Raw genomic sequence first — 12,744 nt, 5'->3', positions numbered from 1 at the left:
TGTGGTGCTGAGGAATCGAACCCAGGGCCTCATGCATGCAGGGCAAGCACTCTACCACTGAGCCACCTTCCCAGCCCATAAATTAATACTTTTAAGGAAATATAAATAGGCAAGTTTGCATTTGCAATGTGGTTTTCAAAACAAAAGTATCTACTCCTTTATTTTACCTTCTGTAGTAAGCACTAAATTATTAAAAAACTAAACTTTGTTCTGGTGAAAGCAACAATATAATTTTTACTACATTATTAACAGCATTTATCAAAAAATAAAAATATTTACTATACCAAGATTTAAAATTTTTATTTTCTCATCTCAGAATAAAATATAACAGTTTCTTCAGTTTAAGATGTACTCTATAGCTACATGAAACTATAAAAGAGTTGCAATAGTTGCAAAGTAATCATCCTGACTTTACTGAATATAACAACTCAAATTATAGGTCAACACTAAAAAAAAGATTACCACAAAAAAATTGAAAATTTTAAACAAAGACAGCTCAATCTCAATGTCATGAAGTCTCAATTTCTATGCTCAAAATGCTTAGTTGTCTTAATTTTTTAAGAATCTATTACCTATTAGAATTATACTTAGTACTTCACTTTCTACCTGTGCTACATTTATCTCAAGTTTTGCCACTAGATCTTTCAACCATCAAGGATAAACCATTAAATTACTTCAACATGTAGAAATAGCAACACTGCTCCCAAACAGCAATTTCTGCATTGCTAGACACTTATCTAGTTGGTAGATTTATACCATTGTTCATTCTTAGTTCCTTAAATGTAAAAAATACCCACAGAATGGTAGCATACCTCTAAATTAGTTTAAATATGACACAAAGTTATTTTTAGTTAGGTTCCAAGTTTTAAAAAGGCACTCATTCTTCTCAAAGGCTAACCTACTCAAGTTCCTCCTACATTTAAATAAATAAAGACCAATTTGTCTCTTGTGGAAATTTACATAGTACCCAAACAAAAAGGGTGTTAGAATAATATTCTTCACATCAAATCAGGACCAGGATCTTGTCTGCTGTTAATAAACATGTTTGACATTTATTTATTCTAATGATGGTCCTTTGAAACAGTAGCATGATTAAATGTCACTTATATGAACTCCAAATGTAATTCTTGCAAAAAATATGTAAAACATTTTTTCAATTATCTTGTACTATACAAAGAAAAAGGGGAAACTGCCCACAAACAAACATAAATGGCCTCTTATTTATGAAAAAATACAAGAAATATTCATATCACGTTGACTTGAATCTGTACTCCCTCTTTGCATGCTAGAAAGATGCAAAGACAAACACTTCCAAATATTCAGACAGATCATCCCACAGTTGTAACTTTCATCATAGTTCTCAAAGCAGTAGGGTGAGGTCAGCTCACAAACAGCTTAAGTAGCAAAACTAGAAATTGGTGGTAGTAGTATCAGGCTACATAACAGCCTCTCCAAAGAATATGAAGTAAGAGAACTAAAATGTGCTGGCAACCTGCCAAAAGACTGGATGGACTATAGCTTTGAGCAATGAATTCTCAGAGCTTACAGTATATAACAATTCATCTTCTCTGACCCTCTTTGCTTGACTTTTCTTATTTTAAACCAAAAATAAGCAACTGTAAGAAGTCTTTAGCACTAATTTCTTCTACTAATTTCTCCTACAAGCTTGAAGGGCTTGCAATGTTCTTAAACCAAATACATACCCCACATGAAGACAGGAAACGTAAAAAAGAAACAATTATATTGAAATTATTTTGCACAGACTAGCCTTAATTGTCAAAGAATTAGGCTACCTTCAGCATAACTCTGAAAGTCTGCAGTTTCTTTGTTGTCAGTTCTGACTATCTCCGCAACTGGCTGGCATTTAGAATTAAGTAAACGTTCTCAACAGATTTAACAACTAATTTTGTCACATTGATCCTCTGAGGTCAAAGACAATTTTGGTGAGAAATAATTTCTTTGACCTTAGTAGAAAAATGTTACTTTATAATTTCACTTTGACTAAATCATATATTAAACAGAATGACTGGGCACTAATTCTTTTTTTTTTTTTTTTGGGGGGGGGGGGGAATCCGGTCATGAGGCCTGAACTCTGGGCCTGGGCACTGTCCCTCAGCTCTTCAGCTCAAGGCTAGCGCTCTACCACTTGAGCCACAGCGCCACTTCCAGCTTTTTTCTTTTTGCTTATGTGGTGCTGAGGAATGGAACCCAGGGCCTCAGGCATGCAAGGCAAGTGCTCTACCACTGAGCCACCATCCCAGCCCCCTGAGCACTTGATAAATCTTTTTTTCTAAAGAACCAAAAGAAAATTATTTTAGTCAAGATTAAGCAGATTCAACTCAAACCAATACATATTTACTGAACATCTCCTTTGTGCCATACGTTATACTAAGAAATGAGGAAACTAAGTAATATATGTCTATGATATCAGAGTGATGATCTAGCTGGACAAAGCTACTCCAGTTCTCTTAAAGACTATAGAAACAAAAGCCCTATTATCACCCAGAAAAGATTGTGTAAGTCTACTGCAGTGGCTACACAAATCTTCAGAGGCATTTTAAGAATGAGCTACAGCCTGGCGCTGGTGGCTCACGCCTGTAATCCTAGCTACTCAGGAGGCTGAGATCTGAGGATCTCGGTTCAAAGCCAGCCCGGGCAGGAGAGACCGTGAGACTCCTATCTCCAATAAACCACCAGAAAACCGGAAGTGGCGCTGTAGCTCAAGTGGTAGAGCGCTCGCCTTGAGCTGAAGGGCTGAGGGACAGCGCCCAGGCCCAGAGTTCAAGCCCCACGACCGACAAAAAAAAAGAAAAGAATGAGCTATATCTTTAAGAGAACTATAACTTTAAGAGAACTTCACAGGGGAAAAAGAAATATTGTAAGCCAAAAACAGCATGAACAAAGGCAAGGTACAAAAACATGTTTGTACAAGGTTACAGATAAAAATTTCTAGTACAGGGCTGGGAAGTTGGCTCAGTGGTAGAGCACTTACCTTGCATGCCTGAGGCCCTGGGTTCAATTCCTCAGCACCACATAAGAATAAAGCCGGAAGTGGCGCTGTAGCTCAAGTGGTAGAGCGCTAGCCTTGAGCTGAAGAGCTGAGGGACAGCGCCCAGGCCCAAAGTTCAGGCCCCACGCCCGGACCCAAAAAAAAAAATTTCTAGTACATGTGCTAGTACTCTTCTATCCATCAGTCATCAATAAGAGCATGTTTAAAGTCCACATGAAACTTCAAAATCCTTCTCAACACATAACAAAACCAGAAAAAGAAGAAGAAATATATATGCTATCCTAAGTCTGCAAGTAGAAAGTGGATGGACCTGAGGCTAGCTAGACAGATTCTGAGTAACCATGAATATTAGGCTAACAAGCTTAGATTTTTTTCCCCTATAGTCAATAGAAAAAGAACGGAAGAGCTGATTCTGTCAAGTGTGAAGAATCAGTACAGACAGAAGGCAGGAACAACAGTTAAGAGCTACTGCAATGGTTAAGAAATAATGGGAAAATGAGGGAAGGGTAAGGAGTTTAACAAGAAATATATTGTCTAACTTACGTAACTGTAACCCTTCTGTATATCACCCTGATAAGCAAATTAAAATTAGAAAAAATGAGGTCTGAATTTCAGATACAGAAAAATCTATTGCAGGTGCTAACACAAGAACAGTTTTAGAGTATAATCTCTTTTAAAAACAAAAATTTGGGGGAAATTTAATATTATAATCAGAATTCCCAAATAATATTCAAAAAGGAAGACAACTTAAAGACTAGTATTAAAGGAGTGAATCACAACGATACCCAAGATTACTCAAGATCATAAATTCAGAAATAGATATTTCAGGTTTAGCATCAAGAAAAAGAACATCCTCATGACCAGACTAATACTCAGCAAGTCTTTTCTTCCTCTCGGGGCACTAATACTCTAGCCAAATAACAAACACTATTCACCTTACGTGCCCTTACAATGTAGGGTCAAACTCAGACGCTAGTGCAATACATAAGGCACAAAGTTTAAAAGCAAGGCTTACCCAAACATTTGAAACTACACATTTCTCTTAAGAACACATACTGAAAATAATGCCATTCTATCATTAATTCATACCTGAGCTTTTAATTGGTAACATTCTTTGCATAGAATACAACCTATCCATACTGCTTCAGGCAATATGCAGAAAAGAAAAATGCAAACTCTCCCATCACTTCTGCTAAATGTTTAATAAATGAAATTACTCTAACTAAAAATAAAACTTCAGTGTAACTCAAAAGGCTAAAGATAGTAAAACTGTCTATTTTGGAAAAGGGATTCTTCAGCTATTACAAACAATGGCTTGTAGAATGGTATGAAATCCAAGCATACAATGTTAATAGCATGCTAGAAAAGCTAGCCTTGCTACTTTAAGACCTACGGGTATTTACATTAAGGATAAAATTACCCTGCATTGAATGCAAACAATGCATTTGGTATTACGTAAACACATAATCAAATACTCTACTTTTTCTCAACTTCTTTTGTACTATTTAAAAACTCACAAAATTAAATTCTCTTAAAATAAGCCAAAATGAAAAATATGAACTCAGAGATACAATTTATAAATGACATAATGTCCATTCCCAAAAAGCAAATCAGATCAACAATTTACCATATTCTGATCCAAAAAGAGATTAATTTTTAAAGTCACAAGCTGGGTCTACTGCTCATGATGTAATTCTAAAGTCATTACTAAATTTTACAAGTTATGCTTCCTTCATATCAATCACAAAACAAGTCATCCGAAGACTGAGGTCAAATTCCATTGTAACTAGAAAAACTCAGAAATTAAAATAATGGTTCACTTACTACCTAATATTCCAAAATTCCAGAAAAACCCTTCTCCTGTAGCTCCCCCATAAAAAAAGAAAATCTCCTTTTAGCTCACTATAATGGAATGTGACCTGTATTTAAGAGCTTTTCCAATGTGACCTGTACTTAAGAGCTTTTCCATTCTTCATTTTCTTCTTAGAAAATATGAAGCAAACCTACTCTTTCTCACAAAGATAATACCCTGAGAGAAAAAAGTTGAAAATGGTTGATTATAACAAAGGTAAGAGCCAGGCGTAGGTGGCTAACGCCTATAATCCTAGCTACTCAGGAGGCTGAGATCTGAGGATCAAGGTCCAAAGCCAGCTCGGGCAGGAAACTCTGTGAGACTCTTATCTCCAATAAACCACTAGAAAACCGGAAGTGGTGCTGTGGCTCTAGCGGTAGAGTGCTAGCCTTGAGCTGAAGAGCGCAGGGGCAGTGCCCAAGCCCAGAGTTCAAGCCCTACAACAAACCAATAAATAAATAACAAAAGGTAAGGTCTGGGAATGTGCTTAGTGGTAGAATGCATGCCTGGCATACATGAAGCCCTGAGTTCTATTTCTCAGAACCACATAAACAGAAAAAGCCGAAAGTGGTACTATAGCTCAAGTGGTAGAGCACTAGCCTGGACCACAGAAAGGCTCAGACACAGTGCCCAGGCCCTGAGTTCAAGCCCTAGGACTGGCAAAAAAAATTAAAAAAAAAAAAAAAGATAAGTTAGTTTACCAGATTTCTCACATGAAAATTATTCTTTTAGAATGATGGTACCTAAATGGCAAATTAATCTTTATTTTTATTTTACAAATTGGGTGAACTGTCTAAAAGATTTATGATTTATATAACTCCAAATAAATTCTTCAAGGATAAAAAGATTAAAATCACACCAACTAAATTTTCACATACAAAATTACAATAAACATATTCCCATAATAAATTATATTTTTCTTAGTGATGTTATACATTTGTAGAGAGAGCAGAGTAAGAAATGTACTCCAAAGTATAAATTCAAACATTTATTATCTTTCTGAAATTCTAAGTTTTTTAGAAAAGGCTTTTCACTAGATGATTTTGAAGGCCATTTTTCTGACACATTAACACAAGTCTGAAAATGAATTAATTTCTGAATGGCAACTCCTTTGTACAACTAAAGATAATTTTTTTAAAAAACAAAGAAATTTTATTACTTAATTCAGATTAAAGCTTTCCCAAGATAACACCATTAAGGATATATTTTACTTACATTCTTCCTACGCCTTCATACATGTTAGTTTCATCTACCAAAGTCATAATCTCTGTATCTGTAAGGTGTGCATGCTTTTTTGTTCTGTTTAGCTGTTCAATCTGTATGTCTGCAAGCTTCACCTTCTGTTGCGTGTCAATAACTTTGGCCTGGAGCTCTGTGAAAGCCTAACAAAAACAGGTCTTTGATTTAGTAGGTAAAACATTTCAAAGAAAACATTTAGGACAAAACTAAACTTATTAAAATAGAACATGCTAGCAGAGACAAAGTTGTAAAATTTACTAAAGAAAATATTTAACATGACTATATAATTGAATGCTATGCTAAAGTCTGAGTTTATCCTATCCTCAGAAGATGTAATCAATTTGAAGCAAAATAAGTGCACATTATATAACCATATCAAGTAGACAAAATAAAGCAATAAATGACTCAATGAAGTCTAGAGGCCCAGAATCATAAAAGTAACTACACTTCAAAGCACTTGTCCATATTGAAATATGTAGAAACAATGAGGAACAAAAATATATACATGTACATATTTATGAGTGATAATATACATATCTCATCTATTCCTTTCAATAGTATGAGTAAGGAGTAGCAGTTTTATCACCCACACGCTACAAATGAAGTAAATTAGTTAGAAGATAAAAGTGGCTGGGTACTGGTGGCTCATGCCTGTAATCCTAGTTAATCAGGTGGCTGAGATCTGAGGATGGAGGTTCCAAGTCAGCCTGGGCAAGAAAGTCCATGAGACTTTTATCTCCAGAAAGCTTCCAAAAAGTCAGAAGTGGAGCTTTACAACTCAAAAAAAGCTCAAGGACAGCACCTAGGTTCTGAATTCATGCCTCAGGATGAGCACCAAAAGAGAGAGAGAAAGAGAGAGAGGAGAGGAGACAGAGAAGAGAGAAAAGAGAGAGGGCTGGGAAGGTGGCTCAGTGGTAGAGTACTTGCCTTGCATGCCTGAGGCCCTGGGTTCAATTCCTCAGCACCACATAAGCAAAAAGAAAAAAGCTGGAAGTGGCGCTGTGGCTCAAGTGGTAGAGCGCTAGCCTTGAGCTGAAGAGCTGAGGGACAGCACTCAAGCCCAGAGTTCAGGCCCCACGACCGGACTCAAAAAAAAAAAAAAGAGGAGAGAGGGAGAAGGGAGAGAGAGGGAGAAGGGAGAGAGAGAGAGGGAGAAATGTGGGTTGAACAACTATTAGCTGGAAAAGCAGGCACTTAAATCCATTTCTTTTGACCCTTAGTTCAGGAATTTTTCCAACTACTACAACACACAAATATTTGAAAGATAAAAATGAGAAAAAATGTGAAAGCAGTGGCAAAATTACATCATGATCTTCATCTCTACATACCATACCAAATTTGACGCTTGTGTTTACTAACTTAACTGGAAAATAAACAGTACTTAGATACTCTTGAAGTGCTTAGAATGACTTTCACTTGCTGTCAAATTCACAGCTTAATAACATTTAGCATCTGCTGGCTACTAACCTTGTACTCTAACATTGTTTCTGCCTACTAAAAAGACATCAAAAGTTTATTTGGGAGACAGGAGAGTGGAGAAAAAGGAAGAGAGGTGCCAGAAATTTCCTGTTCGTTTTCACACAAAAAAGACCTTGTAAAGACATTAGAGGATAAAACCTTTAAACACATTTTTAATTATTGTCCAAATTACTCAACTTAATTTCTGCTTGTACTTGTCTATCTTTCTTAACAAAAATTCAAATAGTACTGGTAAGTGAGGCCATTTACAGCTGGATTTCTGTTAATTCTAACTAAACCATGATTTAAATTTCAACTTTTCACAACAGCAAAAAAGGCAAAATTTTAGAATGCACAATTTTGTTTTGAAATGTAAAATTCAGGTATTACCTGACAGTATAAGAATACTGTTAAAGCTAAAGCAAACAAACAAAACCTACAGCATAAAAGGACACTGTTCATAAGCTAATTTTACAAGTAGTGGGCTTGACTGGTAGGGCGCCTTCCTAGCAAACACAGGCCCTGAATTCAAACTTCAGTACAGCCAATAAGCAAGGAAGTAAATTCACAAGTTTCAAGACAAAAATGGCAAAAAGAAGACAAATTGGTAATAATCTCAGAGTAATAACAGCTTTATTAAGAGGAACAGTTTAAAATGCCCAGAGGTGGCTTAGGGCTGAGTAGATGGTACGGGAAGGACTTAATGTTTGAAGAGTACCAAGTCTGAGTTTTGCCAGAGGAAAAGCTCTGACCATGATATGAAATGTATAAATTGACTCATCTAATAAGAAAAGTGAGGGAAGGAGTGAGTTAGGAGGGATGGGTGAGAACGCTGAAAGGAGCAATCTTGGTGAGGACTTATTGTATGAATAAACTGCTATTAAATGCAAATTTTGTATAACTAAAGATAATAAAAATAAAAAATTAACTTTAAATTCCCCCCCAAAAAAAAGTAAGTTTAGCTTTGTTTTTCTTGTTTTAAGACAGCCACCCTAGGTTGTCCTCAAACTTGCCTTCCTCCTGCCTCAACTTCCCAGAACTGGGGCTGAGAAGGTGGCTCAGTGGTAGAGTGCTTGTCTTGCATGCCTGAAGCCCTGGGTTCGATTCCTCAGCACCACATAAGCAAAAAGAAAAAAGCCGGAAGTGGCGCTGTGGCTCAAGTGGTAGAGAGCTAGCCTTGAGCTGAAGAGCTGAGGGACAGCGCCCAGGCCTAGAGTTCAGGCCCCACGACCGGACCCAAAAAAAAAAAAAAAAACTTCCCAGAACTGAGACTATCTAGGTATGTATGCTACCAGCCAGAAGCAATTACTTAGCGATGTTGCTCACCTGAAGCGTCTAATCATCAAACTATCATGCGAGGTGAAATAATATTGAATTTTAGTCCTAATCTCTGAGACTTTATAGAAAACTAGTTCCAGTACTGTTTAGAATCCACATCAGTCTTTGGTGTGGGGGGGGGGGGAAATGTGTGAGAAGCAACCCTTGTAGAAGCAGCTGGTGGAGGTAGGAGAGCAATCCAATCACTTCCTGACAGTGACCACAACTGCAAAACTTAATTTTTTTTTTTCTTGACAAGTCCTTCAAAAGGGAGCCGGGGAAGGGCGCAGTACTTAATCCCCTATTAAGTCAGTGCCTAACTTTCTGGAGTGTAGACACTGAGGCCTTTCAAGATTATGATATTGAATCAATGGCCTGAAAACAAGACAAGAACTTCGGAGTTTTTCTAAACATGAGACCGAACCTCAGCTCCGGGCAAGCGATCTGAAGGGGCTCCAGGTTGAAACACTGCAGTTATTAGTGTCACCGAGTCGCACACGGCTCAACATGCAACCAGATGGAGGGCTCTGGAGCCTTGGACGTTGGGGCCGGCGGGGCCCCGGGCCCCCCACAGGCGAGCAGACGCTCCCGGGCCTAGCCGGCGCCCACCCGGCCAGGGCCGCTCGCCCCCACCCCAGCTTAAGGACAACGACGGGCCGCCGGGGGACTCTGGAAACCATGCCCCGCACTCCTCGGGAGCCCCGTTCCTTTTTCGCGACACGGCCCTTCCTCAATATTTTTGCCCACACTCTCTTCATCCTCCAGTGAAGGATCCACCTGGTCAAAACCCCTCTTTACCTTCTTCAACTCCAGATCCACGGGGGCCGCCATCTTGACGCACTCTCTGCGCCTGCGCGTTGGGAGCAGACCGGAAAGTGGGCGGGGGGTGGGGAAAGGGTGCGCTTGGAGATTTTATTGTCCGCCTTGCTTCTGCGCCTGCGCAGGAGTCGCACTAACCTGGTTTATTCCCCAAGCAGGGATGAATAATCATTTGTAATCAACTCAGTTTGACTTCTCTTTGTAACAAATCAGATATGCCTTGCTTTTCCAGAGAGAAGCTGCAGATTTCGTGTGTGGCTTTGGGCAATTTGACAAATAGTTATTGCTATTGAATTGAAATTGATATGTAGATCAGCGCTATCTATAATCTATAGTTCAGTACTTCTGTAACAGGTACTTAAGGTGTTTCTGGTGAAACGTACTAATGACCTTACTTGGGCCCATAAACTAAAAATAGGAGAAATGTTTCACCCCTGCATCCATTTTCTACCTACCTTTGCTCTAAACCATTCTCTGTACAATCGCCTTAGCACCTAAGAAATACTAGGCTTAGGGGTAACATCATTACAAGGAAGGAGAAAACTGTTCCCAAGATAAAGAACAGGAGAATTAAAGACTTGGAAAAAATTATATTAAGTGAAGTAAGCCAGGCCCAAAGAAACATAGGTCCCATGGTTTCCCTTATTTGCAATAACTAGTATATGTCTGAGACAAGCTGAAAAGGTCAGACAAGTTGATGTTAGGAAAATAAACCCCAAGATATGTATTCAAATGTTTTTTTCTCTCATGTAATTGTTTCTAACACATTTAAAAGATTATTTCTTTGTTGCTTTGTATGTCCCTCCCCCACGGTATAACCCCTACTTTCACTGTATTTGATGTTATTATTTGTGGAGGGGAAGGGAAAAAACAAATCGTTTAAATAGGGATACAGGTGGACCCATTGCAACAATGAGATGTACAAGGTTATGTCCAAAACGAACTTTACAACTTTGGTGGGGGGGAGGGAGAGGAGGATAGGGGGGTGGATGGGAAGGGATGGGAAGGGGAAACAAAGGAAGAGGCTACAATGCTTGATACGAAATGTACTCATTATCTTACCCATGTAATTGTGACCCCTCTGTACAGTATTTTCACAATAATAAAAAAAAAAGAACAGCAGAATTTTCTTCCTCAGACCTGGCACTGGTGGCTCATGTTCATAATCATAGCTACACAAGAGGCTGAGATCAAGAGGATGGCTGTTCAAGCCAAGCAAGACAGAAAGGTCCCCTGAGACTGTCTCAAAAACAAAAATAGGGCTGGAGGTATAACTCCAGTGGTAGTGCACCAGTCAAGCAAACAAGCTGAGCGAAGGTGAGTTCAAGCCCAGTATTCCCTCTCCTCTTCCCCACGCTCCAAAAAATTCCTCTCTCCTATAGACTATCCACTAGGCAACAACAACTTGTTTATCCTGACCAAAACTACTTCACTCAACTGCTAACAGCTGCTCTGCTCAGGACTCCTCCATAATGAGCCACCAGGCCCATACTTTGACCAGAATTGTTTAGTATTCATGCAATGCTTTCTTCTTCTGCCTTCAGTTCTTTGTCTATTTAAACAGCCACATTCTGGCTGAAGATGAGCTGAAGTACTCATTTTGCCTCTTCTGAAGTCATGCTTCAGGCTGAATAATAATTCCATTCTCAGCCTTTCATCGTTAACATCTCCCACATGGGGGCCTGTGGGCAAATCTGGTACGAATCCTTAGAGTTTGGGGCCTGGGTTTAAAACTTCAGTTAGACTTCAACTAGTACCTGTGCTGTCAGGAATGAGGAAAGCCCTGAGTTTCAGACAAACCAGTATAAAAAGGAGCACTTAGCGGTGGCCCTTGATACAATTAACACACTAACAATTAAAAATAATATTATTTTTTAAAGCCAAGAGCTGGCAATAGCTCACACCTATAATCAATCCTAGCTACTCAGGAGGTTGGAATTTGAAGATCAAGGTTTGACATCAACCTGATCTGTGAGACTATTATCGCTAATTAACCAACAAAAAGCCAAGCACTGGTGACTCAGGACTGTAATCCTAGCTACTCAGGAGGCTGAGATCTGAGGATCTCAGTTCAAAGCCATCAGGGGCAAGAAAGTCCATAAAACTCTTATCTCCAATAACTACCAAAAAAAGCCAGAAGTGGAGCTGTGGTTCAAATGGTAGAACATATACTTGATCAACATAGAAAAGCTCAGGGACAAAAAACAAACAACTAAGACCCCAAGTTCAAGACCCAGCACTGACAAAGAGAGGAGGGTAGGGGGGGAGGGAAAAAGGGAGGGAAGGAGGAGAAAGAACAGAAGTACAAGTAGAAGTATGGCTCAAGTGGTAGAGCACTAGCCTTAAGCAGAAAAAGTCAAGTGAGTGTGTGAGGTCCTGAGTTCAAGCCTCAGTAACAACATATAAAGACAGAAAAGTAAAACAAACAGTGCTGGGGAGAGGGGAGTACAAACAGGAGGAGAACTAATGGAGAGGATGAATGAGAATGAATATGGTCAAGGTAGTTTTTTGCATGTTTGAAAATAGACCAATGAAACCTGTTAAAATTGTTTTAGAAGGAGGGAGAAGGGTAAAGGACATTGATAGAGGAGATAAGTTTGACTGGAAAACATTATGTGTGTGTGTGTGTGTGTGTGTGTGTGTGTGTAAATGTCACACTGAAATCTCCCCTTTTAAAACTAATGTATGTTAATTTAAAAAATAAAGACGTGGTTGAAGTATTCTCTGAAAGAATTTATTTCTATTGATGTTTGCTATGAAGATCTTCTAAACACAGTGATTCTCAAGGCCAAATAACTTTGTTAAAACATTTCAGGCTAGGGCTGGAAAGGTGGCTCAGTGGTAGAGTGCTTGCCTTGCATGCATGAGGCCCTGGGTTCAATTCCTCAGTACCACATAAGCAGAAAAAAGCCAGAAGTAGTGCTATGGCTCAAATGATAGAGCACTAGCCTTGAGCTGAAGAGCTGAGGGACAGCGCTAGGCCCAGAATTCAGGCCCCAAGATCGACAAAAAAAAAAAAAAAAGATAAAAAGATTTCACACTAGAGATG

General features: G+C 38.8%; 1 protein-coding gene across 1 annotated transcript in view; it reads right to left on the bottom strand.

Moving 5' to 3' along the window:
* Positions 1-9,742, bottom strand: part of Pfdn1 (prefoldin subunit 1) — a 66,126-nt gene extending 56,384 nt beyond the window's left edge. Inside the window, exons 1-2 of the mRNA XM_013020326.1 lie at positions 9,675-9,742; positions 6,078-6,244 (exon numbers count right to left, since the gene is read on the bottom strand). Of these exons, the coding sequence (XP_012875780.1) occupies positions 6,078-6,244; positions 9,675-9,707 (200 nt within the window). The 5' untranslated portion in view covers positions 9,708-9,742. The remainder of the gene's footprint in view (positions 1-6,077; positions 6,245-9,674) is intronic.
* Positions 9,743-12,744: the final 3,002 nt, after the last annotated feature.

Source organism: Dipodomys ordii, unplaced genomic scaffold (assembly GCF_000151885.1).
Source record: "Dipodomys ordii isolate 6190 unplaced genomic scaffold, Dord_2.0 Scaffold50, whole genome shotgun sequence".
NCBI lineage: Eukaryota > Metazoa > Chordata > Mammalia > Rodentia > Heteromyidae > Dipodomys > Dipodomys ordii.
Note: the sequence above shows the minus strand (reverse complement) of the source record. Positions and strands in the feature narration are given on the sequence as shown.